Source organism: Equus caballus, chromosome 3, assembly GCF_041296265.1.
Source record: "Equus caballus isolate H_3958 breed thoroughbred chromosome 3, TB-T2T, whole genome shotgun sequence".
Classification (NCBI taxonomy): Eukaryota; Metazoa; Chordata; class Mammalia; order Perissodactyla; family Equidae; genus Equus; species Equus caballus.
In genome coordinates, this window is record NC_091686.1 from 35051849 (window position 1) to 35078820 (window position 26972).

Genomic DNA, 26972 nt, shown 5'->3' on the forward strand with positions numbered 1-26972 from the left:
CCTTGCTCATTCACACTTTCATTCATTCTTAGCCTCACGAGGTACCCAGTCTTCCAGGAGTAGATGGCTCCACCCACCTCCACTTTGCTGATGCAATTTTACTTCTGGTTGGGAGAGGGTTTCTCTTAGGTGCAACTGGCCTTAAATACCTGCTTGACCCCATTTCAGACATGCGAGGAGTTGGGCAGGAAGCGGGAGCTGGAAATAGGTTATCTGAGCAGATGGATGTTAAACATCAGCAGGGCCACTTTGGACAGTTGCACAGCTTGTGCACTGCACAAGGGCACTGGATGAGCTGGGGCTGAGATGCAGGTACCTGCCATGGCCCTGCATCTGCTCGCAGGGGGCGCCCTTTCTAAGGCACAGCCCCTCAGAAACAGCCTCCTCTGGACCAGGGAGGAAGGTTGTCATGGTGACCACGGCCGGGTCCGCAGCCCAGATCCCTCAGTTCCCGGGCCTCGCCACCTTTCCCAGGCCTCACCCAGTCCCCAGCAAGCCTTGAGTGGTGGGTTTTGCCCCCGGGCATGTGGAACGGCTGCTTTTATCAGGAGCCAGCCCTCTTTCTGGTGGCGCGTGATACTCAGAAGATGGAGCAGCTGCCTTGGGAAACACCAGCCACGCTGTTATCTGGGAGGCTCTGCCCACCAGCCCTGGTGCTCCGATTAGGGAGCATGGCCGTTTGCCTGTGTGCCCGCGCGGGCGGGGGGGCGGTGGCACATGGCTCTGCCCCCTTCCTCTGTCGCCATGAGGGCTGGGGGCGAGCTAGAGGCAGGGCTCCAGGAGAGGGACCTCAGGACCCACAGGTGTGACCAGCCGGGTCAGACAGGACGCCTGGCGCCACCCCCACTCCTCCTTGCTCATGGGGTGACCTGGGCCTGCCCCCCTCAAGCTGTGTCCCCGAGTCTGGGTGGGACTCAGCCACACGTGGGAAGACTAAGCTGAGTTCCAGGTCACTCCTCCCACAGGAAGGCGGGTGCCGCCCTCGGAGGGAAGGCCGCATCTCCTCCTGGGAGCTCCGTGCCCGGCAGGGTCAGGAACGGGCTCCTTCCCGCATGTCCTGAGACCAGGGAGTCATGGCCACCGTCCCTGTCCGTCTGTGGCCCCAGCAGAAGGACGAAAGCGCAGAGAGGCGTGTGGGGTCCCCGTCCAGGGGCTCGGTGCCGCCAGTGCCGTGCGACTCAGAGCATGGCTGCTTGTCAGATGGGGCGGGCCGCGGCGTTAGGGTTCCGGATGACTCCCCCTTGACCCCACTGCCCTGGGGAGGGGGGACGGGGTGCACAGCTCGGTCCAGGGTGGGCTTCCCCAGCCTCAGAGCTTGGACCCATTGGATGGCTGGACAGACAGACAACAGACGAATGAGGGCCCAGTGAGCTGGCCTTTTAGACGGCCTCTTCCTGCCTCCTCAGTGCCCTCACACACGCCCACCGCCTGAGGGCCAGCCAGCTGGGGGACCAGAGACCCAGATGGCCGAGGACACGAGCAGCCGGGACCTCAGCTATGTGTCTGGAGCCAAGCAGCCTAGGTTTGGATCCTGGCGTCCACTGCCAGCTGCCTGGCCTCTCGAGCCCTCGGTGTCCTGGCGCATCCGGGGGCCTAGGAAAGGGCCGACCCCAGAGGGCCGTCTGAGCGGGAGTGATGCCGGCCGGGCGGCCCTCTGTCCCTGATGATGGCCCGGCTCTCACTCGGCCTCTCAGAGCCCAGCCCGGCAGGGCCAGGGGACGGGGTGGCCATGGGCATGGCCCTGGGCGGGACCCAGGCGTCCCAGGTGGGCTGACAGGACACAGCCCCTCGTGGGCGGGCCGCAAAGTGACAGAGTCGGCCTCTGCCCCCTCTCGGCGGGCTGATAAGGGGCGCCAGCCTCCGCGGCCTCGTCCTGGTCCCCTGCCATCTTATCTGCCCCTGGGAAGACAAGGACCCAGTTAGAACGTTTTAGCCGGGCCTCCTGGCGTATTTACGCCTTATCTCTGCCATTAGGCCGGCAGTTATCTGATAATCAGGCCCATTAAGGCCACAGCCTGCCCAATCGGGGCTCCAGGAAGTGGGGCCGCCGCAGCACTCGCTCAGGGACGGGCCAGGCCACGTGGGGCCTTCGTGGGCCCCGGCAGCGGGGTGGCACCTGAGGCTCCAGGTGGTGGGCAGAGAGTGTACAGCCGGGGAGGGACCGCCCTCTGAGGGCGTGGCCACCATCGTCCCCAGCCCAGTGAGGACACTGAGGCTTGGGGAGGGCTGGCCGTGCCAGGTGTGAGTCTCCCAGGGTGGCCCTGAGAGATTTTCACAAGCTGGGTGCCTTCAGACACTGGAAACCTGTTCTCTCCCCGTTCTGGAGCCAGAAGCCCTGGATCCAGGTGTCCCAGGGCTCCCTCCGGACGCCCCGGGGCGGGTCCTTCCTGCCTGTCCAGCCCCTGGCCACATCTCTCCGGCCTCTGCCTCTGCCTGTGCACGGGCTTCTTCCCCGTGTCTTGTCTTCTGAGGACCCTTGTCATGAGATGTGGGGCTCACCGGCTGCCGCAGGATGGTCTCACCTTCAGGTCCTGACTTAGGGCACATTCACAGGTGCCGGTGGCCGTGTCTTTTGGGGCCACTGTTCAGCCCACCTCACAGGATCAGGTGGACCGTGCGGCAAGGCTGGGCCCAGGGTGCCCCCCGTGAGAATGACTGTCACCGGGGCTCACAGCAGATGCTGCCACCCTCACTGTGCCACGGGCACCACGGCCCGGGCTGCGCGACCTGGCGGAGCCCACGCACAGCGAGCGGCAGCCCCCGGCGTGCCACACCCTCAGGGAGACAGGCCATGCGGGGAGGCCACGGCTGGCCACAGGCCTCAGCGAGAGTCAGGGTCCCGACCTTTCCAGAGACTGAGCGGAGGGCTGGGGAGGGTACGTGGGGGCAGCTGCATCCTGGGGTCCCCGCCAGCCCCTGTCCCGGCCTCCCTGCAGGGAGCGGACAGAGCTGACTTCAGCACCACCCAGGCGCAGATTCTGGCTTTGCCGAGGGCCGCGGGGGGCGTTGCGTGACACCATGCCTCGGTTTCCCCCTTGCGGGGCCATGTGCTGAGCCTGCTCAGTGGATTGACTCACATGGTCCTCACACCAACCTGAGGAGGCAGGAAAGGTCGGGGTCCCCATCTCACAGACATGGGAACTGAGGCCCAGCTTTTCCACAGCTGCCCTCACAGGCTCGCTCTGTGGATTTGGGGTTCCAGCCAGTGGGAAGGGGCTGGGGGGCCGTGCAGAGGGGACAGGAGGGTGGTCTCCTCACCATCCTCATCCCTGCTCTCTTCCCGCCCCGACATAAGCAGCAGGTGACCTGGCTGCACGCACGTACCCCAGGCACCAACAGGTCTCCACGCACCTGGGCTGCATGAGGCACACAGCCCGATGCAGCGGCCGCGGTCCCCAGGGCACGCGTGTCCCCAACACAGGAGCTGAGGTCCCCAGGGCACACATGTCCCCAGTGCAGCGGCCATGGTCCCCAGGGCATGTGAGTCCCCGACACAGTGGACGCGGTCCCCGAGCCTCAGGCCCAGCTGCAGGCCCCTCCTTGTCTTGCGTCTGCAGCACATTGGCCCCCAGAACCGGGCACCAGCCACCGTCCCTTGTAACTTAGGCCCAGACCCACAGGGCCGCCCTCCCTCCCCGGCCGCACAGCCCCCTGGCTGCCCCTGGGGGGATAGGGGCTACAGAGGTGGGCTGGACCTGGGCAGGCGGCAGGGCTGGGCAGTCACCGGGGCCAGGCTCCTCACGCCTCTGCTGTCTCTCCCTGCAGACGAGCTGGAGCTGGTGCCGCAGGACGGGCAGAGGTGCGTGCGGGCTCGATGTAGCCTCGCCGAGGGCCTGTCCTGGGGCCCATTCCGCGGGAGCATCCAGAGCAGAGCCTCGTCCCCCGGGCAGGAGGAACCGGTAAGGAACCCCGACCCCTGGCAGCCACCCACCAGCCACTGGGCAGCAGCCAGCTGAGCCAGGCCCGGGTTAGACTCCAGCCCTGGAGCACCTGCCCCTCGAGTGGAGCACATCGGGAGGTGCGGGCCTGCGGAGCAGGGACCCGGAGGGCACAGAGGTGAGCTGCCTGGGAGCTGAAGGAGGGCTTCCTGGAGGAGGAGCTCCTTAAGCTGACCCTTGATGCACGAGTAGAAGTGGGCAAGGCAGAGAAGGGTGTTCAAGAGGAGGAAGCAACAGGAGCCCAGTCTTGGAACTGGACCTGGCCTGTGGCTGGGGTGGCAGGCAGGGACTTCATAGGCGGGGCCGCCGTGGTGCTAAGCAAGGTGGTTTTGGGGCGCCTGGGGACAGCCGCAGCAGAGGGTGAAAGTCACTCTGCTTCCGTTCCTCGGGGTCCTCTGACGACAGGGAGAGGGCACCGTGGTACCCGAGTGTCCTAGATGCTCCTCCAGCCCTGCTGATCTTGCTCTGTCACTCAGGAGCCTCCCGGACAGTGCCTTCTGAGGCAGTGCGGTCCCTACCACTGAGTTGTCATCCGTCTTGGGGTTACCACCTTCTCTTTACGGCAAGTCGGTCTGGTGACCTCTCACAGGGGGTGCAAAGGCTCCTTTTAAAATACGTTTCAGTAAAGAAAAGGCGTCAGTGTGTGGGAGACGAGTACATAGGGAAGGGCCGGTGGAATAGACATCGAATGGTGTGACGGGAAATGGGAGAGGCCTGTGCAGGAGGGGCGTTTGGGAAGCACCTCCAGCCCTGACAGCACTTGCCTGGGAGGCCAGACAGCACCCGGGTTGGTTCCCTCAAGCCCAGGCTCCAGCACCCCAAATGTGCAGGTGCAGCTGTAGCCTGAGCCCTTTTTGATTCTTGATGTGGCATTCAGGTGTGGCTTGATCCAGGATAGGCACTTGCTGGCAGGTGCCCTGTGGTGCTGGGTCTCCTGGTCCCGAGGCCCCAGGTGTGGGCCTCCTGTCAGCCTCTGCTTAGTTTGCGGGCAGTGGTGGTGCTATATGAGTGAGGCTTCCCCCACACCTGGAGGCCAGATGCTGCCCTGAAGCTCTAACCAGCTCCACCTGGCAGTTAGAGCCCCCACTTCTCAGCCGCAGAAACCGGGCCCCAGGAACTTGGCCTGCAGCAGTGTCCGCGGGGCTGGTGGGGAGCCACAGGCAGAATCCCCAGCTGCACACCCTCAGACTGGCACTTACAGCCCCCACCCACTCCTGTGTGTAAGAAGACCTGGGTTGTGGGTCAGGCTAGGTCAGGATCTGGGGGCCTGGCCTCAGGAAACTGAAGTCTCCTGGGGTCCAGATGTGCAACCCAGCTGAGGCCCCCAGGCCTCCCACATAGCCTATGGCAGCTGAACTGCCTGGCTCAAAGGGGCAGTGCTTGTCCAGGTGCTCAGTGAGGCTGTGGGAGGCTGCCCAGGACCGAGGGCACCCACCTTCATGCCCAAGCTGTCCCCATGTCCCCATGTCGCAGGGTGCAGATCCCAGGGTCTCCTACCCCATGGCCATTTTGCTATGTGTCCCCAGGCAGGCCCCTGACCTCTCTGAGCTTCCATTTCCTTAGCCTTTGAGACCTCGGGGGGGCCACAGGGGTTCCCTGAAGGGCCCTTGAAGCCTGAGCCTGCAGACGCTCCACCCTCCCTGCAGAGGGAGGTGGTCTGTGAAGTGGCCAGGGTGGTGGAGTGGATTAAATGAGATGACCCACGTGTGGACCCCAGGAGACTTCAGTTTCCTGAGGCCAGGCCCCCAGATCCTGACCTAGCCTGACCCACAGCCCAGGTCTTCTTACACACAGGAGCGGGTGGGGGCTTACCGCAGGGCACAGCAGCCCTGCAGGAGGGGGACCCTCTCGTCCCAGGGCCCCGAGCAGGGACAGAACAGCAGAAGCTCCAAGTGGCAGATTTCAACTCCATGGAAAGAGCCTGATTTAGGCTCCGCTGTGGGATGGAGGCTGTGGTATTTAGAGCTGGCTCTGTAGGTAGTGAGCTTCCCGTCACTGGAGGCATGCAAGTAGCAGTTGACTCTTCAGAGGGCAAGCTGTTGAGGGGCAGTTAATGGTTGGAAGGAGGAGCGGGTGGGCTGGGAGCTCCGTGGTTATCATCTCTGAACTCTCCAAGTGTCAAGAAAACATAAGCAGTGACGGGACAAAGCCAGGTGGCGGAGAACTGGGCGTGTCAGTGTGGTCTGAGCGGCACCTGCACCTCTCCTCTCCTCCCTCCTCTGGGGACAGTCAGCCCTTTCCAAGATGAGCGGGTGTGCGTTCCACACTCGCTCCACACACACCACTGTGCGCCTGTCCTCACGCCAGGCCCCTCGTTCCCTCCTCCCACCCTGTAGGCTGGTATTGCTGTCCTCATTTTACAGATGAGGAAACTGAGGCTCCAGGGGGTTAGAGACCAGGATCAAATAGCAAAGGGAGGACTGGAACCCAGGTCCGCCCCACCCCAGAGACCCCGCAGGCTCCCCAAGGATGGGACTGAGGGGCGGGAGACACCACGCTGGCCCAGGACCCCAATGCATCCTGCCCGGCCCTCCCCTCTGCCCGCAGCCTCCTCTCTGGGGGTTTGTCCCCCTTGGGCCTGGGGTGAGGTCAGCCTGGGGAGACTCGTACGAGGTTGGAAACCCTCTGCAGGCGGGGAGACGCTGTCCGAGGGGAGCCAGGAAGCCTGCGCCAGAGAGGCCAGCAGCCCTTGAGGCTCCTGCAGAGGAGCCCGGGGAGGAAGGAGCCGCCCGCGCTTCCCGCAGCTTTATCTCCTGCAGAATGAAATCCTTGATTAACCCTTATCTCCCCAGCGGGCGCTATCTCCGCCTTGGCGCCGAGTGTCCAGACACACCGTACAAGATGATTGATTTCTTAAAGATACGCACGCCTTCCCGATACTTCATTTATTGTCTAAATATTTTTGCTAACATTTCAGCGGGCCCCTTATCAGCCTCAGCTGATGGGTCCCAGTTCTCCTCCCCGCGCACCTCCTGCCCCAGATGGGCCTATCAGCCACCAGGCGGTTGTCTCTGCTGTTCGGAGAGGGAGGAAGGACAGGGGTGCCGAGGGGTGTGGCGCCCCTCCCTGCTGTCTCCTTAGGCCTGGTGCTTTCGGGCAGGAGGAGGGGCAGGCAGAGCTCCCCCCACAGTCTCTGCACGCATCAAAAGATGCGGGAGCCGGGGGAGCCCCAAAAAGGACACAGAGTGCACAGAACCTGGCCAGGGGTCGAGAGTCAGGTCCAGCACCATCTTGCTGGAGGATCTCAGGCAGCTTCCGCTTCTGGAAACCCAGGGCTCGGAGGCCCAGCCACCTCAAAACTTTGTAGTCAGAGACAAAAGAAATGTTTGCGATGGATGGGTGGGTGAATGGGTAGATGGATGGATGGGTGAGTGGACGGATGGATGGTGGATGGGTGGGTGAATAGATGAATGGATGGATGGATGGATGGTGGATGGGTGGGTGGGTTATGGTGGACGTGTGGGTGAATGGGTAGATGGATGGATGGATGAGTGGACGGATGGATGGTGGATGGGTGGGTGAATAGATGAATGGATGGATGGATGGATGGTGGATGGGTGGGTGGGTTATGGTGGACATGTGGATGGATGGATGGGTGAGTGGATGGGTGGGTAAATGGCTGGATGGGTGTGTGGATGGATGGGTGGATGGATGGGTGAGTGGATGGGTGGATGAACGAACAAATAAACTCTTTCACCCCCAGACTGACCCATCATGGGCTTGGCCCATCTATCTATCCAGTCGTCCCCCCAGGGCTCACCCACTTTAGACATGACGCCACTGTGACTTCAATGAGAGCCGGGAGTGGCGAGCAGGGCAGCAGGTCCAGTGGGAAAAAGCCCCCGCTCGAGAAAGAGAGATGCGCCCCTGGTCCCTGACCTGCCATGTGGTCTCATGCAGGGACCAGCATAGAGGGGCCTTTGGGTGGGCCTCCTCTGTCCTTCACCTGCAGAGGGAGTGGAGCTGGGGCCCTTGGGGCACCACGGGCTCTGAGCAGCCCTCCATGCAGGAAGCCCAACGGCTGGTATCAGGGTCATTGCCACAGCAGAGTCGGCTTCACAGCAGGGCAAGCGCTGGCTGGGGGCCTCTGGCCGGTGGGGGGCTGAGGCAGGACCCCCAGGTGCACGCCTGTTGATGTCCCCGTCTCCCTCTTTAATTCTCATTTACATCTGTTTATAATAGCTAATAGATTCCTAAGGGACACGGGACACACTGGGAAGACCCCCCTAGCCCGGCACTGAGCGGCTTCCCTGGTGACTTCTGGGATGCCGGGCCCAGTGTGGGGCGCTGCCAGGTCCTTCCGTACCCAGATGGGACTCACCGCGAGCCGCTCCACGTCCGGCTGTGCTCCCTTCCTTCTGAGGTCCACGTCAGGCATCCCTTTCCTGGGGTGTGTGGGCGCCCTGCTGCTGCCCACGGCCGTCAGCCTCGAGGCCCTCCCTGGGAAGTGGATTGGTAACGCGGCATGTGGGGAGACACCCTGACGGCAGGCGGTTCTGGCACCCTCGGGCTGGGCACCAGCTGAGCAGCATCAGGGCCCCCACCGGTCGGTCCTGCCCACGTCCCTGCCCCAGGACTGCTTCCTCCCTCAGCAGCCCCTGGGCCTGTCCACGCCCCGGGGCTCCCAGGAGCCTCGCCCAGTGGGCCCGGTAGCCCCACGGGGTCCCGTGGGAAAGGCCCTGTGCTGTGCCCCCCACCCTCCCACATAACTGTAGGGGAGCCCACGGGTCACTAGGCCCGGGGCTGGAGCTCACGCCAACTCTGCTGACCCAACTGGCCCATGGTACAGATGAGGAAACTGAGGCTCAAAGAGGGCCCAGAATGTCAGTTCCCTGTGGCTGCTGTAACAGAGCGCCTCAGCCTGGTGTCTCAAGCAGAAGTGTGTTCTCTCTCCGTTCTGGAGGCCAGAAGTAGAAGTGGAGGGGTCGCAGGGGTCCCTGAGGGAGGGCGGCTCCAGCTTCTCCTCTCCTCGCGCTGCCGGCAGTGCTGGGGTTCCTCGGCCTGGAGACGCAGCAGTCCCCCTCTGCCTCCGTCTCCTCCATCCCTTCTCTTCTGGGGACACTCGTCATTGGGTGAGGACTCACCTGGGTCCCCCAGGGTGACTGCGTCTGGATTACCCTACATTTAATCACACGTGCAGAGACCCTTTTTCCAGACAAGGTCACAGCCACAGGCGCTGATGCCATATCTCGGGGCCACATTCAGCAGCCTCCCCTTCCCCGCCCCGCCCCCCCCCCCCCCACCCCGGCTGCTGCCCAGAGCTAGCAAGCGGCTGACCGGGGCCAGGCCAGGTTGACCCCTGGGGGGTGGACAGGTCAGAGCAGAGTGCAGCGTGGGGCGCTCTGAGAGGCAGACGCCCTCCTGGGGACACACCCCAGACCGGAGCCCTGCTGCCGGCCTCCCTGGGCCCTGGCACCTCCTGTGCATGCCTCAGTTTGCCTGCCTGCAGCTTCAGGGGCTGAGAAAGTGCCGCAGGGCCTGGGAGGTGCTGTGGGCCCGAAGGGGCTCTGGGACCCTCCTAACACGCCAGAAAGAACCTGAGCTGGGGCTGGAAGAGGTCTGTCCTTCTCAGCCCTGGCCGCCCCTTCCCTGGGCCAGGGCCCCAGGCCCACCTTACAGCTGGCCGCCTCCCTGAGCCCAGGGCCTCCCCCAGGAAAGGGACTGGGGGCCACGTGGCCCAACGCCTTGCTGTCCCCTCCCCCTGCTTGCCCTTCCCCTAAGCCGACCCCGCCCCCTGCTGTCCCCGCCTGCGGCTTTCCCCTCCCCTCTGTCGTCCCAGCTCACTGCTGTCCACACATCTTCTCCCACTCCAGGCCTCACACCCTCTCTCTCAGCCTGTCCCCGTTTCTCTAGCACTTTCCCCCCGGCTTCCACTGGCTGTTTCTTGCTGGCCTCCCAACTCCAGTGTCCATGCGGGAGATCAGAGACTGCTATTCTGTTCTCGGTGCCACCGCACCTGGCCCACAGCAGGCCCCGGACTCTTGACTGAATGAATGAATGAGTGAGTGAATGACAAGGCTGCAGTGCTGGGTGGAGATCACACAGACCCGAGTTCTGGTCCCATGTGCGCACAGCCACTTCCCATGGCCTTGGACGTCCTTCACCTCTGTGTCACGGTCTGCTCGCCTGTGAAATGGGTTCTTCACCGGGTCTGGGGGAGACCAGAGGGGCCAAGGACAGAAAGGTGGCTGCCTCTGGGCCGGGTGAGCGGGACACAGCGGGGGCTCCTCAGTATGGGCTGCAGGACGAGGGAGGTGGGTGCAGGCCCCCATCAGAGCCCACCCCAGGCCTGACCTCCATTACCTGCCCGCAGTGACCTGGGGGGCCCCGGCAGCCCCCCTGGCCTTCTGCCGGGCTGTCTGGCTCCCTGGGCCGGGGCCCCCTCCCCTCAAGGCTGCTTCATGAGATGCACAGCAAGGTTTGGGAGCAGCCTCAGATGAAGCTGTCACGGCGGATGCGGTGGAGATAGGGTTTCCGATGGTTATCAGCGGGCACGGCATCCAGACACTGACCTCTTTGTTGGGGGAACAAGGAGGGTTCTCAGATGCGCCGGAGGATTTAAAGTGGCCGCCGTTAGTTATCCCGGGCTGGTGGGCCAGCCAGAGCCAGGAGGGAGGGAGGGGGCAACCCCGAGGGGCTGCAGGCAGGGCAGGGGTGGGGCTTCTTGCTGACCCCTACACGGCCTGTCCGGGGCGAGCGCGGCCCGAGCCTGGGTGCCCGTGGAGGACGGCGGCACCCTCTTCTCTGATGGTTTCAGCAGCAGGGCCAGGCGGGGCCTTATGAAGAGCCTCTCCCAGGGTTGCACCCCACTGCCCATGGGCAGGGCCAGGCCGGGAAGGGGGCTGACTTGGCCCAGAGCCTTCAACCACCAGAGAAAAGGGCTTCTGTCCCAGGGCTGCTCGCAACTGGGTTTCGGAAAGAAAAGAAAATATATCACCAGGAGCCCAGCGCTGAGTGGGCCCCTCCACAGGGCCAGCGGGACTGACACCTGCCCCCCCAGCGTCCTCGGCCCTCTCGGGGGTCCGCTGCCTGGTATGGGGGGTGGCTCTAGCTCAGGGCTGGCCTGCGCATGCCGTCCCCAGGCCAGGGCAGAGGCAGGCGGGCGGCCGTGCTCCCCTCCCTGGAGCCGTGGGCTGATAGCCCTGCAGGCTGGCAGGGACACCCGACCCGTCCCACCTTCCCCGTGTAAGTGGGGGCCAGGCCCTCCCCGAGCAGCAGGGGCTGAGCGCATAGGGTAAGGGCCTGGTCAGGAAGCCCTGGACATCCTGGCCTGTTTCCTCCTGGGGTCAGGTCGGGGGAGGACGGAGGCCCCCTCCTCCCCGCCTGTCCCCCTCCCCCAGTCCACCCTCACTGAGGGCCCTGCACCGCCCGGGGCAGCCACTCATCGGGTGCCTGGTGAATAGGGGGCCTCGGCGGGAGGCACGGCCAGCGGGACGTGGCGCCTCGTCCCTCAGAAGGTGGGAAGGGGCAGGGAAACTGGGCTTCTGCCGCGTCAGCAGGCTGTGGGCTGCTTTATCAAGCCGCGAACACGCGCTCCCAGAGTGATAAGCATTAAACCGCCCGGGAAGCTGTCAGTCTCAGTTTGAGGGTTTAGAAATATTGGGACGAATAATTAGATTTCATATCGTTACCGCACGCCCATCAGAGGATCAGGCAGATTAATTTTTTCGCCCTCCTCCACTCATTAATATTCATTAGAGGCTTGGGGAGGCCCCGGCCGCCTCCTGGCTGCGAGCTGCTGGCCCAGGTCGGCGCAGCTGGGACATAGGAGCCAATGGTCACCTGCCAATGGACCCACCCCACTGGTGCCGCTTTGTCCCCCGGCCTGCCCCGATCTGCAGCGGTCAGAATCACCACTGCCGCCTGCACCGGCCCACCCAGGCAGGCTCCGCAGGGGAGATGCTGGCCCCACGTCAGCACGTGCTGACTGCTGGCGGGTGCCCCGGTGGACGCCAGCCTTCTGGGCCCAAAGGCGCAGTCCCTGCCTGCTGCATCCTGCTGGCCAAGGGAAGGCAGGAGCAAGGACGCCAGGCTTGTGTGCTGGTCACGGGCCGGGTGGACACTGTTGGAAGGGAGGGATTCACACAGATTGCTACTTCCTGATGCCCTCGGGGAAACTGAGTCACAGACGTGACCCGCCCTGCAAGCAGGTGGCAGGATGAGGACCCGTCTGGAGTGAGCACGTGGGCTTGGGCCACAGCGCCAAGCAGCAGGTCATGACTCGGTTGCAGAGACATGCCAAGGGCCAGGGAGGGCAGTGGTGCTGGGATGGCAGGTTCTGTTCCCGGGGCGCCCCAGCCTCCTGGGAGTTGTCACCGGGAGTGCCCGGCCACAGGCCTGATCTTGCAGGTTCCCGAGTCTCCAACGGGATGGGGACAAGTCACAGAGGTGGTCATAGGGGCCACCGTGGGTCGAGGCATGGTGCCCTGCCCAAAAGGTCACAGTGGGGGAGGCTGAGACTGGACTGGACCCTGATGCCCAGCTCCGGAGCCCTTGTGGTCCCCGCAAGCAAAGGCCAGTAAGACAGATGCTGTGGGCTCAGACCTGGCAGGGAGGTGCCCGGAACCTGCCAGAGGACGCCCCACATACCATCACTGCCCCGGCTTTCCTGCCATGGTAGCATCCTGGCCGACTGCCGTGTGTGGCCTTGGGCTGCACAAACCCTCCTCCATCCATGTGGCAGCATCTCCAGGGACAGCAAGTGACACCAGTTCTTCAGTTAAAGGTCCTGATGCACAAATTTCTGAGTAAAAAGCATTTATTTGCATAAAACAAAGAAAAATACCCAAAGTGGACACACACTGTGCCTTTCCATACAGCACCCAGTGACTGAGCTTGGGGACCTCCAGCAGAGGAGCCAGCCAGAACCGGGGAGCAGCAGCGGTCACCCCAACCTCCTGGGGCAAAGCTGGGGGGGGGGTTCTGTCCACCAGCCCGCCCTCCAGCCGTGACCTGCACCTTGTCTCCTCCACTGACCAGGGCCAGGCCAGAGTGGGGTGCAGGCAGCCCCGCCCACGCCCCCAGCAGTTCTGGGATGGAGCCCTGTGTTTCCTCTGCTGCCTGGCGGGCGGGGGCCAGGACTCTGGAAATCAGGCCACCCCCCTCTGTGGCTACTGGCAGCCAGAGGACCAGCCCAGAGCGCTCTTTCCTTCCGGCGCTGCACAGGCCAGGCTGCAGACCCAGCTGCGGGGAGAGAGCATGGCTGGGCGAGGCAGGGCTGGCACAGGCTGTCCCTGCCCTCCCCTCGCCTGCCCGTGCCTCAGTTTCCTTACCTGTGAGATGGGAAAAGGGCAATGTGCTTTCCGGGCTGCCAGCGAGGCTGGGTGGGCCCAGGGCAGACCCCACACACCGATCTCCGTCTCTGGGAGCGGCAGGGAGGGGCTGGGGCTGAGCCAGCTCAGCAAGGGGACATCTTGCTGCCTGCGGACCTCAGAGAGTGGCTGGGCCCAGGCAGGTGTTCTTGGAGTGTCCGCCGCCATGTGCCGGCACCAGGATGTACGGGGTGAAGGTGGGCTGCCGTGCCCAGCAGCGAGGGGGAGCCCCTTTGTCGGGGAGGACACGCAAGTCCCTCTCTGGGGAGATGCCATCTCCTCTGGGCCGATCTCGGCCTCGGCCCACAGAGCTCGTGTTGGAGGCCTCTGGGGGCCTCTGTGGGAGGAGCCTGGCTGGTCCAGCCCCATGCACCCTGTGGGCTGTGAGGTAGCACCCAGCAGCCACTGGGAGGAGGAGGCAAGGGGAAAGCACCAATCTGGGTGTAAATCCCCACTCTGCCACTCACTGGCTCTGCGACCCTGAACAAGCTGCTTGACCTCAGTTTCCAAGAGAACCCAATGCCAGACCACGGAAGGTGCCGGCTCCCTGCCGTGTCTCTGTCGCAGCTCAGTGCTGATGCGGAGCCGGTCCACAGCCTGGCCTGGCCACCCCGCCAGGCGGTCTCTCAGGCTTCCCGTCACGTGGCCCGTGGGGACCCCCCAGCTGGGCTCGTCCGGGCTGTGTCCAAGGGCACGACTTGTCCTTGCTGACTGCTCCTTTCTGCCCCCAGAGCCCGGCCCTTGCCCTGCTGCTGGAGGACGAGGCCTGCTGGCTGAGGACACTGCCCCCGGCCCTGACCACGGACGAGGCCACCATGGAGATCTACAGGAAGGGTGGGTATCGCGGCGCTCCCCTCGCAGCTTTCCGGAAGGCGGGGGTCACTTGGCTGTCCCTGGCCAGCCCTTAAAGGGAAACCAGCCTGCTTCGCCCAAGGTGAGAGGCGAGCTTTTCAGGGCTGGGCCTGGGGCTGCCACCCCGCCACCACACCCCCAGTGCCCTGACTGAAGACCATCTGGGGCCAGACAGAGGCCAGCCCTGGGGCGGGAGGAGGGGGTCTCAGGAGGCCAGATCCTGCTGCTCCTCCAGGCCCAGGCGATGGCCATTCTCAGGGCCTCTGGGGTCAGCGGAGGAGCCCAGGACAGGTGGGCTGGCAGGGGTGGATGCAGGTGCCAACTGGCTCAGGGCCCTGCACAGTCTGGCTCGCTCCAGGTACAAACCCAGCTGTGGGGCCTGGAGCCAGCCCCTTACCTTCTGGGGCCTCCATCGCTGTGTGAGGCTGACCAGAGAGCTTGGCCAGGCACGGTAGCTGGTGGCCCAAGAGCTTCTGCCCTGGCCTCGCTCCTGCCTCCCTGCATCTTCTAAAAGGAGTGGCCCAGGAGGGAGGCCTGGGAGGGAGGAGGGAGAGCAGGACAGGGGTCCTCACTGCCCTCATTCTCAGTTCAGAGGTCAGGCCGTGTAGGCGCGGGGCGGGGCTTCCATCTCCATCGCCTTGGTCCCACCTGCCTTGGGTGGTTTCATCCCGAGGACAGTGCAGCACGGTCTTCCGTGTGTGAGGATCAGGGTGGCGGGGGCCCCCATCACAGTCGAGGCGGTGCAGGCCCAGGAGGAGGATGTGGGGCAGATGACGTGACAACTTCTATAGCCAAGCAAGGGCTGTCCGCTGGAACGTGGCCGCCCAGGAGGGCTGCACACCCACTGACCACGGGAAATCAGCCTCATTCCCCCACGGGGGGGCTCCGTTTGCTAGAATGTTCTGGGGGTGTTGCCCTTGTCGTCATGTCCTGAGCACACAGCATGTTCAGCCAAGTGGAGGCAGCTCCGTCCTGAGGGCACTCTCTTTAGGACAGAGCCAAGGCCGTGGGGTGGGCAGGAGCCAAGCCTGGGGCTGCTCCCACACACACCCCCACCATAACCCCTGGGGGCCTCCTGGGCATCATGGGGGTGCAGAGGGGTGCAGAGCTCAGCATCTGGGGACCTGGCTCTCCATCCTGCCAACCCCACACACCCCGGCCAGCACTTCACCCATGTGCCTCAGTTTCCCCCTCCATGGGGGGAAAGGACCCCAGCCCCTCCTCCCCACAAAGGGTGCTCTAAGGACCCAGAGAGCAGCCGGAAGGCACCTGAGTGCCAGTGTTGGCAGCGAGCGGTCAGCTGTGGGTTGGCACACCCAGCTGGGACGTGGGCCAGTTAACATTGCCTGGCCTGCCCCTCTTGCTGGCCAGCTCAGCAGGGCTCCGACCACCTGTGTCTGCCCAGGTGGAACAGGGGTCCTTGCAACGCTGACGTTAGCGAGGTGGCCTCGTCTGGGTAGGGCCTGCGCCTCTTGGGAGGTTCCCGGTGGCCTCCTTGCCAGCCGCTGGAGGCAACGGTGGGCAGCCCAGCCTGGGTCCTGTTGGCCAAGGCTGCCCCCTGCAGGCCGCCGAGGGAACAGCTGCACCGCGCAGGGAGGAGGACGTGGTAGGGCGGGCCCCACCACCACCAGGCCCTCCACCACCTGTCCAACATGCCACCCCTTCTGGAAAAGGGGGCAGCTCTGCTGGCCACCCTCAGGGCCTCCCACTGGATGGCCGCAGGGCAGGGAGACCCAAGGAGTGCACAGGCCCCAGGGACCACCCAGTCACCCCATGGAGGCAAGATGGCTCACCGTGGAAACTGACAGCCACAGCATGACTTGGGCATGGCCACTCCCTGACCATGGCCTTGGCTCCATTCCCCACCCTGACTCCAAACCCTGGTCTCTGAGATGGGGCAGCACAGAGGGGCCATGAGGAGGAGACGGGGAGGCGCTACACAGGCCGCGGGCCCTCCGTCACGAGGCCCTTCCTTCCCCTGCAGACGAAGCCCTCTGGTGCAGGCTCACCAAGCCGGTGCCGGCTGGTGGACTGCTGAGCGTGCGCCTCACGGCTGAGCCCCGTGGGGCCCCCAGCCACCCTGTGAAGGAGGAGCCGGCGGAGCCTGAGGGCCCGGCCTCGTCACACACCGACATCCAGCTCCTGCCCCAGCAGGCCGGCATGGCGTCCATCCTGGCCACGGCGGTCATCAACAGTGAGTACACCTGCCCGTACCACCGCAGCTCCACGGCAGTGCCCAGGCGCGGGGCTGCAGTGGCGCCCAGGAGCTCAAGATCTGCAAAGATCTGTCACCGCCGGGATCTGAGCAATGGAGGAGGTGTGGTGCAGGGACGTGCACGGGGGCCTTGAAGGTGGGGTCCCAGTGGGGGGCTCAAGGCCACAGCCAGCACGAGAGGACCAAGTGGTTGGGCGGCAGATACCAAAGGGGCAGCCCAGCAGAGAGGAGCCAGGTGGTCAGCAGGGCCCAGGGCTCGGGTCGCAGCCTGGGAAGGCCCGGCGAGCAGGCACAAACCTGCCCTGCCCTCCCAGGGGCATGCAGGGCGCACGGGCAGGTTTCAGCCTCAGCGTCACTGACATGCGCCGTGGACACTGAGCGGCAGCCGCGGCCCCATGAACACACCTGGTGTGCTGGTCCCTCGCTCCTCATCACGACGGTCTGCCTCAAATGGTCATCCTGAGAGTCAAATAGGACACTCTAACCTCCACGCTGAACCACATAGTCGGTCACAGAGGTGGGGGCGCTGGCCCGCCCTGAGGGCATGGGCACATCCCACAAGGAAGGACAGCAGTGACATGATGGGACGGTGGCGGGGGGGCTCCTTTATTGGGGTACCCATGAGAACCACTCTGATGAGGTGACAGGCCAGGACCCAGATACCGGGAAAGAGCAGCTGAGTGCACAGCCCGTGGGGCCGAGGCCAGCGAGGGGTCACCATGGCCAGAGCCAGCAGTATGGCGGGCATGAGGGAGGGAAACCTCCCAGGGTGGTTCCCGGCCAGGGCTGGGGTTCCTCTCGCACCAAGGGTACCACGGCAGGCTTCTCAGCAGCGAAGGGCAGTGTGATTTAGTGTCGGATCACCCAGGCTAAGTGGCGACTGCAGGGTTGCAAAATCAGAAGAAAAGTAACCTTTTTGAGGAAATCGAACGTGATGATGGTTTGAAGCAGGTGGTGGCAGACAAGACAGGCCAGATGGGGCGTCGGAGCAAACAGGGACCTGCCGGGTGGGGTGGGGAGGAGGCAGCAAGCACGAGGCAGGGGCTTTGGTGCACCGTCTGGGTGGATCTCCGTCAGTACTGTCGTGGGCAGGGCAGTCGGGAGAGCCGCTCTGAGCATCCTGACCCCTGACCCCGAGACAGCTAGATGCTCAAGTGCACCTTCAGAGGGAGCTGGGGCCACAGGCTGGGGCTCAGGGCACAGACAGCGGCACAGTCCTCTGGGGAGCTCTGGGGCAGGACCTGCAAACACGAGTCGTCTGCTGCGGGCCGTGGGGGTCCACTGTGTCCAGGCTGTGGTGAGACCAAGGGCAGAGAGCTGACCGCTGGACTGGGCAGCACAGAGGTCAGTGTGACCTTGACCAAAACTACTGCAGCTGAGGGAGCAGGGAGCAAGAAAGTGTGCGGAGGGGACACGGCTTGCATTGCTGGAACTTGAGCGATCCTGATGCGCATTGCGTGCTTGTGGAAATGAGGAGAAACTAGTGACATGGCAGCGGGGGGGCAGAGGACGAGCCACAGGCGTGAGGTGCACCCCTAGAGCCCACGTGGAGGGGCCGGGCTGGACAGGGTAAGGCCACTGCCCCAGAGAATGGGGTCTGCGGGGGACTGAGAGGCCGGCGGGGGCGAACAAGTGGAGTCTCGTCTGGACATCGAGGTTTCAGGGGAACAGGGAAGCCGGAAGTTCTCTCTTCTCATTCCCTACCATGTGCAGAGACCACCTCCCATCTCTCCGTCTGGCTGCTCCAAGGGAGGCTACAAGGAGCCCCAGGCAGGGGGGCTTCCTCTCAAGCCAGCCCAGGCTCACCCCTCTGGGCCTCGGTTTCCGCTCCCTGGTCTGAGGCCCTGGTGTCAGTGCCTCACCCGCAAGCAGCAACATCCCAGGGGCATTTCACTGCAGAAACCACCGTAGGCCAGGCGTCTCTGCACCCCCAGCCCTGCCCCAGCCCCCTCCGCAGGGGCCCATCCAGCTGGTGGTCTGGAAGGGCTAAATAACCTGAGCCCCACAGTCCATCGGACCCGTTTAACTCCTGACACTCCACACTGCAGACCTCAGTTTTCCCGCCTGTGAACTGGGGGCAACGGTCATACTGGCCTCGAGGCGCTGGTGCAGGTTCCCCGGGCTGTGCCCACTTGGGCCCTGCCCGTGGTCAGCCTGTGCTCAGCCCTGGCTGGTGGGACCAGGATCCTCCTCACCAAGGTGCAGGGCTAAGGCCAGGGCTCAAATGCGCTTCCTAGGCTCCCGGCCCCCCTCTCTCACTGCAGCCGGCACCCAGCTCCCAGCAATGACCTTGTGGATACGAAAACAAACCCACTGGTGGCCTCTCAGGTCCTGGTCGCAGCTCAAGGCCTCAGCTCATAAAGAACAGAGCTGCCTCGAGGCCCCCAAATAAAAGGAAACTCGAAAAACAGAAATAAACAGCACAGCAGGAAGGGGATTTGAGGCAGAAAAGTCGCCAGAAAACAGCAGGGACATGAGAGGTGACAGGCCACCTCACCCAAGAGATACTTAAATTCCTTAAAAGAGGCAGAAGGTGGAAGCGTGGCAGCCTCGGGGGGGTGGGGCCCAGGATAAGCAGCAGAGACAGCGGCCCAGAAGCACGTCCTGACCTGCAGAGGCAGAAACCACATCATACGTTGGTCTCTACACGCCACAGCCGAAAACCCAGATAAGGAGTCTGGGGCCCCGCGGTTCCACCTCAAGGTCAAGGTCAAGGCCAAGGCACAGAACAGGCCCTCCGCTGCCTTCAGCCAAGGGGCAGAGACAGAGAGAACATTCCTTAAAATTCTGGTACAAAGACAATAGAACCAGAAACCGGGGAAGTGCCCGTCTGAACCCTCACCCGCGGGCAAAACCAGCCTGCAACCCACGATCCTGTAAATGGGGGAGCTAGAGGCAGCGCTGGGGCAAATCTGGTGAATTCCGCAAATGTGACCATTCGATCAGTAACTGATGTGGTGCCATCCAGCTGTACAGGGGTGGGGACACAGGAGGGCCTCCCCGGCAGCCCCTGGCTCACCCCTGCCCACCCCACCCCAGAAGCCACTGGAGCCATGCTCAACTCTCGTCCTCAGGCCGAGCGCTCAGGGATTCGTTCATGTGGGTTCCCCATGCACCACTCAGGCACCTGTGCATGTGCACACGCACACCTTGCTTGCTCCTCCACAGGCACCCGGGACCATGTCATCCCTCACATCCCCTCCCCAGGGGACGTTCATGTGCACACAGTCACCCCCACAAGTCACACACACGACCATGTCACGGGCCCCAGCCTCGCCCTGTCCACTAATGTGTCCACACTCCTTCCGTGGCCCCCCATGAGGCCACAGCATCTCCTTATGGGGCTCACTGTTGACAGGCAGCATGGGGCCATCCTGGGCTTACTCAGAGACCCCATCCACGTGTTCCCACGGCAGCCTGGAGATCTGCAGAAAGAGAACCCAGGATTATAAAGGGACAGATGAGAAGGGGTGGCAGTGATGAGGCAGGGAGCAGGTCGCAAACCTCACTCCTCAGAGCTGGAGGACGACGCCGGCAGCCAGGCAAAACCCTCCTTTTGCAGAGAGCCCACTGCCCTGCCTTGGGTCACAGGTAGCCCCCCTCTGCTGCTGGGGTGTCCCCTCAGGCTGTGCCTGCCTCTCGCCCCCACAGAAGACGTCTTCCCGTGCAAGGACTGCGGCATCTGGTACCGGAGCGAGCGGAACCTGCAAGCCCACCTCCTCTACTACTGCGCCAGCCGCCAGAGCGCCGGCTCCCCCGCCGCGGCCGCCACCGACGAGAAGCCCAAGGAGACCTACCCCAACGAGCGCGTGTGCCCCTTCCCCCAGTGCCGCAAAAGCTGCCCCAGTGCCAGCTCCCTGGAGATCCACATGCGCAGCCACAGCGGTGAGGTCCCACGCCCCTCCCCACTGTCCTCTGCCACAACCCGTGCGCGCCCACTGTCCCGTGCCACACACATGGCTGTGTGTTCGTCCTGCCACACCACGCAGCCTCCCACAGGGCTCCCAGAACACAGGTGGCCACCTGGATGGCCAGCTCAGGCCCGGGCCCTTGCCAGGGTCCTGGGAGACAAGGGGCCAAGGAGACAGAACTTAAAGAACCCTCCACACACAGCCTGCATCATGGGTCCTCAGCCAGGCTGGGGTGCAGGAGCCGGCCCCTCACTGAGCCCTGTGTTCCAGGAGAACGTCCTTTCGTGTGTCTGATCTGCCTGTCGGCCTTCACCACCAAGGCCAACTGTGAGCGGCACCTCAAGGTGCACACAGACACCCTGAGTGGTAGGTGGGGGCTGGGAAGGGAGCGGGCAGAGTGGGTGTCTGTGGGGCCCAGCCCACCCCAGGACCCTGACACCACAGCCTGCCCACAGGTGTTTGCCACAGCTGTGGCTTCATCTCCACCACAAGGGACATTCTCTATAGCCACCTGGTGACCAACCACATGGTCTGCCAGCCTGGCTCTAAAGCTGAGATCTACTCACCAGGAGCCGGACACCCTGCAGCCAAGCTTCCCCCAGGTGAGTCCCTGGGGCCCCCCTGAGGACTGGGAAGGGAGGGGGCTTGTCCATGAGACAGCTGGGAGTCAATTTCAGCCTGGGCCCTCCACCACCTCTGCCCAGCCCAGCTCTCCCCTTCCTGCCGTCCCCCCTCCTCAGGTCTGGCCCAGGCAGGTCCTGCTCCAGCCCTGAAGTGTGGCCCCTGGGGTCTCCCTGCAGACAGCCTGGCCAGCTTCCAGCAGCACGCAGCCCTGCATGGGCCCCTGGCCCCCACCGACCTAGGCCTGGAGCCCACCCCACAGCCAGGACTAGACAGGAAGATCCTGGCCGAGGCCACAAACGGAGAGACCAAGGCGGTGCCCCAAAACGGGGGCAGTAGCGAGCCTCCGGCGGCCCCCAGGAGCATCAAGGTGGAGGCAGCAGAGGAGCCCGAGGCAGAGCCAGGGCCCCGGGTCCCCTCACGGACGCCGTCACCGCCCAGCCCCGCCCAGGCCAGGGTGAAAGCGGAGATCTCCAGTCCCACGCCGGGCTCCAGCCCGGGTCCTGGCGAGCTGGGCCGCCCCGGCGAGCTGGGCCTGGCGGCCGGCGCGCTCCTCTTGCCGCAGTTCCCCGCCGCGCCCCCCGCCTCGGAGATCCTGGCCAAGATGTCCGAGCTGGTGCACAGCCGGCTGCAGGCGGGCGCGGGCGCGCAGACCGGCCTCTTCGCGGGGGCCCCGAAGGGCGCCACGTGCTTCGAGTGCGACATCACCTTCAACAACGTCAACAACTTCTACGTGCACAAGCGCCTCTACTGCTCCGGCCGCCGCCCGCCCGACGACGCGCCCTCCGCCCGCAGGCCTAGGGTTTCCCCCAACCCGGCGCGCGCGCCCCCCGACCCGCCGCCCGCCGAGCCCGACGCGGCGCGCTCCTCGCCGGGCCCCGGGGCGCGCGAGGACGAGGCGGGGGGCGCGGCCACGCCCGAGGCTGAGGCGGGGGGCCGGGGCAGCGAGGGCAGCCCGAGCCCGGGCAGCGGGGCGGACGAGGACGACGACCCCCGCCGGACGCTGTGCGAGGCCTGCAACATCCGCTTCAGCCGCCACGAGACCTACACGGTGCACAAGCGCTACTACTGCGCGTCTCGCCACGACCCGCCGCCGCGCCGCCCCGCCCCCGCCGGGACCCCCGGGGCCCCCGCCGCCGCGCCGCCCGTGCGCACGCGCAGGCGCCGCAAGCTCTACGAGCTGCACGCGGCCGGGCCGGCCACGCCCCCGGCGCCCGGCCACGCCCCAGAGCCGCCGGCGTCACCGTCGCCGCGGCCCGGAAGCGGAAGCGGAAGCGGGCCGGACGCGGCCGACGGCCCCATCGACCTGAGCAAGAAGCCGCGGCGCCAGCCCCCCGCGCCCGCGCCCCCGCCCCCGCCCCCGCCCGCGCCCCTGCCCGCGCTGGCCGACTACCACGAGTGCACAGCCTGCCGCGTGAGCTTCCACAGCCTCGAGGCCTACCTGGCGCACAAGCGCTTCTCGTGCCCCGCCGCCCCGCGCCACCTGCGCGCACGCCCGGACCCGCGCCCCTGCGGCCCCCCGAACGGCGCGGCGCGCGGGGACCTGGCGCGCGGGGACCTGGCCGAGCACCTCCGCCTGGCGCACGGCCTGCTGCTGGCCCCGCCCCCGGCCGAACCCCGGACGCCCTCGCCCGCCCCCCGCGACGGTCTCAACGGCCAGGAGCTGCGCGAGCCACCGGGCCCCGCCGCCGGCAGCCCCCGGCCCGGCCCCGCCCCGTCCCCCGAGCGGCCGCGCCCGCCCACGCCGCCCTCGCTCTCGGACAAGGGCGCGCAGACCCCCGGCAAGGGGGCACCGGCGCCCGGCGGCAGCCACAGGTACTGCCGCCTGTGCAACATCAGGTTCAGCAGCCTGTCCACCTTCATCGCCCACAAGAAGTATTACTGCTCCTCGCACGCGGCCGAGCACGTGAAGTGAGCCCGCGCCACGCGGCGGAGCACGGCCCGGCGCAGGGGCTGCAGGGGCTGCGCCCGCCGGACCTTTGGCACTTAATAAAGAAGTTCAGTTTGATGAGCACAGTGGCGGAGCGGCCTAGTTCTCTGAGCAGAGGGCCCTGCGGTGGCGGCACAGGCGACCAGCACCGCCCCCGGCGAACACACTGCAGTCCCGAGTGGCCAGGCCCCTGCCAGAGTCGCAGCTAGTGGCCGCAGGTCAGCTTGAAGGCATAGCACACCCTGGTGATCGCTGCCCTGCTAGCTGCTCCGGACCTGCTTGGGGCACAGACGGAGCAGGCGCTGCCCTCTACGCCCACTGCTGCCCCCTCCAGGCTGGGAACGGCTTAATTCTAGCCAGCTGACAGCCCTCCCGCCCTGATTAGTCTTGGGAGCCTGGATGTCTCCCGTCCAGTCACAGGTCTCCAGGGACGGGAGCGTCTTGGGGAAGGTGAAGCCCTAGGTTGCCAAGGCTGGTGTGGGGGGAAGGGAGCAGCCCACAGGCACCAGGGGAGAAGGGGAGGGGGCACCAAGTCCCACGGCGAACCCTGGACAAGGGGAGCGCAAATCCTGAGCGGGGTAGCACAGCACCCCTGGTGGCTGCAGTGGTGTAAGGGACGTGGCACCGCACCCCCAGTCTGCAGGTGCCACGCCTGGACCCAGACAACACTCAGCCAAACTCAGACGAGCGGAGTCCAGCATGGTCTTGTCACTTCTTGGCTGGGGGCTCCCTGTGGTGTCCCTGCATCAGCCCCTTTCCAACTTTGCTTGAAGCAGCAGGATATTTTTTCCAAACACAATCTTACCCAGCAGCCTATGGCCCATAGACGTGAACTCTGACCTCTGACCTTTCTCTGCCTCAAATAACGGTGTGGTGCTTCCTGCCGCCCACCCAGACTCACTCTCCCTCTGAAGGCAGATGTCCCTCCCGGCCTCATGGGGGGCAGTCCCAGGAGCCTGTCTGGACAAGAACAGTCTCCGTGGCATCGTCCACAGGCCTCTCCCATCTGACACCTGCCCACCTCCTGCTTGCCCTGAGCTGGTCCTGAGTGACAGGGCTGCGTGGCCAAGGCCACTGGACAGTCAGGGCTCCCACCCTCTCAGGGGTCTGGGCTGCAGGGAAGTTGTCGGGGGGGCGGGGGAGTCCAGGGGAGCCAAGCTGCCGTCCCGTAGACGCCCACCTCAGGGCCCGAGGACCAGCCCCGGGCTCTGCCCTCCTGGGTTGGGGGGCACAGCCCCTCGGGCCCGCTCCTCCTCTGCACTCTTCTGCATGGATTTGCGCGCAGAGTTCAAGAGGCTCTGCCTCCAAGCCGGGCCTCTAATGGAGGCGGCGGTACTCTGCCATCCGGGCACGTTGTTCCTAAAAAAATTAAACGTAATGCACTGAATTTTGCTGTATATGAACTTTAAAATAAAAATTTTTTAAAGGGGCTGGGGAACATCAGGGATATGGCTTCCCATGAGCAACAGATGCTTAAATGAGAAAACGCAATGCAGACTCCGGAGACGGGGAGGCGGGCGCCAAATCTTTGCCCACCTGAGAGCCACACCCCGCCCCATGCAAAGCCACGAGAACAGGAGGGCGACAGTGAAGGGACAGTGCGACCAAGGAGGGCTGTTTCTACCCTGTAAAGGAGTTGGGGCGGGGAGTCCGTGACGCCCCTTGTGAGAGCTCAGCTCAGGAGGCAGAGCCCACCTCTGAGCGGCCCCAGACCTGCACTGCGGGCCAGGCTGAGCCATGGCACCTGGGAGGCCCTGCCGCCCACTGCCCCACCAGGCCTGGGGAGGCCCATGGGGGCTCTGCTCCGAGCCTCTAGGACAGCACAGCGCCTGTTAAGAGCCCTGCAACTGGGTCCTGGCCACATCTTCCCGACACCTCGTTCCCCCAGCACAGGGCGGCGCTCTTTGCTGCTCTCCACCGGTTCAGTCCCCCCAGCCCTAGGCTCACTGGCCCAGGCTGGAGCCCACCCCCCACCCTCCCTCCTCAGCCCCAGAGTTTCCCACACCCTGCAGACACCATCAGTGGCCCTGCCTCCTCCTCAAGCCCCCATCTTTCCTCCCCAGAACCTGCCGCCTCCCCTGCTGCCACTGTCCAGCTACAGCCTGGGACGGCGCTTGCCACCTTCCCACCTCTCTCCAGGACGCCTGATGCTCCCTGCCCCGACCCCCCCACCACCCCCGCTGTTTCTCTACATGCGGAGACCTCAGCCTCTCCCTCCACACACTCTCCTGGGGGGCACACGGAGCCCGTGCCCCTAACCCTCTCTAGCCCAGCCACGCCTCTTCTGAGCCTCAGACCTGTCAACCACTGGCCCCCATGTGACCCAGATGTCCCTCAAGGACCCTTACATATCCAAGACTGAGCCCCACCTTGTCCTTGCAACTTCTCCCCACCCTTGTGTAAACGTCACCGTCAACCCTCTGCTCCTCTGGTGGGTGACAGAGCACCACCCCACCTCCTCACACCTCACTGTCAAAGGCAACTTAGTTTCGCCAAACCTACCTCTCCCCGCCCACTACCGGCCACCGTCAGCCATCAGGCACCCAGGTCAGCGGGTTCACCTTGGTTCCCTCTCAACCACCACTTCCAAACCTGTCAGCCAGTCTGCCGGCTCTGCCTCTCAGGCTGGCTGTGCTTTGCCGGAGGCCCCGGCCACACCCCGTCCAGTGGACTGGCCACCCACCCACCACGCCCCCAACGCTTCTCCTCTGCCGTGGCCAGGGGGTGGCTGGGAGACGGGATGTCGGCCCGCCCTGTTCAGGCTTTCAGGGTTGCCGCCGCAAAGAGGTGGCCCTGGTCCCCCACCACGCCTCACAGCCCTGTTCTCACTGCTCTGGTCAGTACCTCAGCTCCAGCTGCTCCCTCGAGAAGGGCTGCCCTTCTTGCCACACAGCTCTCTCCGTCCTACCATCCCATCCGTTTCCACCACAGTGGTGGTCACTCTCGCAGTCTCCTGGCCTTATTATCCTGCCCCCGCCCCTCCCCCACAGGCCTCACCTGCCTTGACCACGGCCTCCTGGGCATCTGGCACCAGGGAGGGGCACTCAGTTGTTGAAGTCATGAGGGAGTGAAGGGGCCGGTAGACAAATGAGAGAGTCCCCATCCTCACGCCCCCTCGTCTACAGCTGTCCCCAAAGCCAGCCCCCGCTCGTCCTCCCCCAGACTCTTTCCTCCACCCCATTCTTCCACTGGTCTCCTGCACTGGTCTCCTGCCTCCGGCCACCCCTCCACACTGTGCCAACTGCATCGCCCCGGAGCCAGCTCTGACCAGGTGACACCATGTCACAGCCCCTCAGCGCACACGGCACACGGTCCACATTCAAGACCACTGTCCGACCCCATCTCCTACTAACGGGGTCGTCCACCCAGAGTCCAGTGCGCAGCCCACGCCCAGGTCATTGCCATCCACAGCCCCACACACCTGGGGAGAGCCCGGCTCTAGGACTCACTGCAGGTGGACATTCCTGGCACCAGGGGTCAGCAATGACTCGTTTATATGGGCCAGCAGGCCTGGGGCCGGGAGCCTGCCACCCATTCAGGCTCCAGACTGACCACGCCTGCACACCACCGTCTCCCAAGGAGGGAAAGAAAGAGTGGGAGGGCGTAGGGAGGGATGAAAGGACGCCCCACAGGAAGGGGATGTGGGGGAGCACAGAGGAGCGCGGGGCACAGGCGCCGGGCTTGCAGAGTTTGGAAATGAGTCTTTCTCCAGAGGAAGGGGAAGGAGCAGCAGAGGTTACCGGCCAGCATGAGAGGGGTCCAGACGGATGGGGCCTGGGTGAGGGGCAGCACGGGAGGAGGCAGAGGGCTCCCCAGGCTGTAATCAGGCTGCTTCTGCGGCCTCCTCAGAGGTGTGGCCTCTCCTCCCATCGCTGTTCTCATGGACGGGGGCAGAGGCTCAGAGACAGGGCACGACTTGGCATCTGCAACGACTGCCGGAGCACAGGAGCAAGGTGCACATGCCGCCCGCGCCCGGGCCGCTTCCTGTCTGCCACCAGGGTCCCCTCTGAAGCAGGGCGCCCCCCTTGCTGGCAGACCCACCCCTCACCAGGGCTCTCACTGGTGGCAGCTAGGACAGCAGGCTGGGGGTTCCCGGCACTTCCCTTCCTGCGCAGCCAAAACTGGCCTCTCTCCCTCCGTCTGACAGCCGCCCCACCACGCGGGGACAACTCAGGAGCAAGGTTGTCTCGGGCA

The 26972-nt window shown here is 64.9% G+C and overlaps 1 protein-coding gene and 1 long non-coding RNA gene across 3 annotated transcripts in view; one reads left to right on the top strand and one right to left on the bottom strand.

Moving 5' to 3' along the window:
- ZFPM1 (zinc finger protein, FOG family member 1) overlaps positions 1–24165 on the top strand; it is a 73395-nt gene extending 49230 nt beyond the window's left edge. The window contains exons 4-10 of one of the 2 annotated variants that reach the window (XM_023637474.2): positions 3766–3899; positions 13981–14083; positions 16086–16295; positions 19968–20201; positions 20498–20593; positions 20683–20829; positions 20968–24165. In XM_023637474.2, coding sequence (XP_023493242.2) covers positions 3766–3899; positions 13981–14083; positions 16086–16295; positions 19968–20201; positions 20498–20593; positions 20683–20829; positions 20968–22763 — 2720 coding nt within the window. In that variant the 3' untranslated portion in view covers positions 22764–24165. The remainder of the gene's footprint in view (positions 1–3765; positions 3900–13980; positions 14084–16085; positions 16296–19967; positions 20202–20497; positions 20594–20682; positions 20830–20967) is intronic. The other variant, XM_023637476.2, reaches the window with a different exon arrangement.
- LOC138923414 (uncharacterized) lies at positions 16902–19969 on the bottom strand. Its single transcript, XR_011436976.1, has 2 exons — positions 17477–19969; positions 16902–17196 (listed from the first exon to the last, which is right to left on the bottom strand). It is a non-coding gene; the product is annotated as an uncharacterized lncRNA (long non-coding RNA).
- Positions 24166–26972: the final 2807 nt, after the last annotated feature.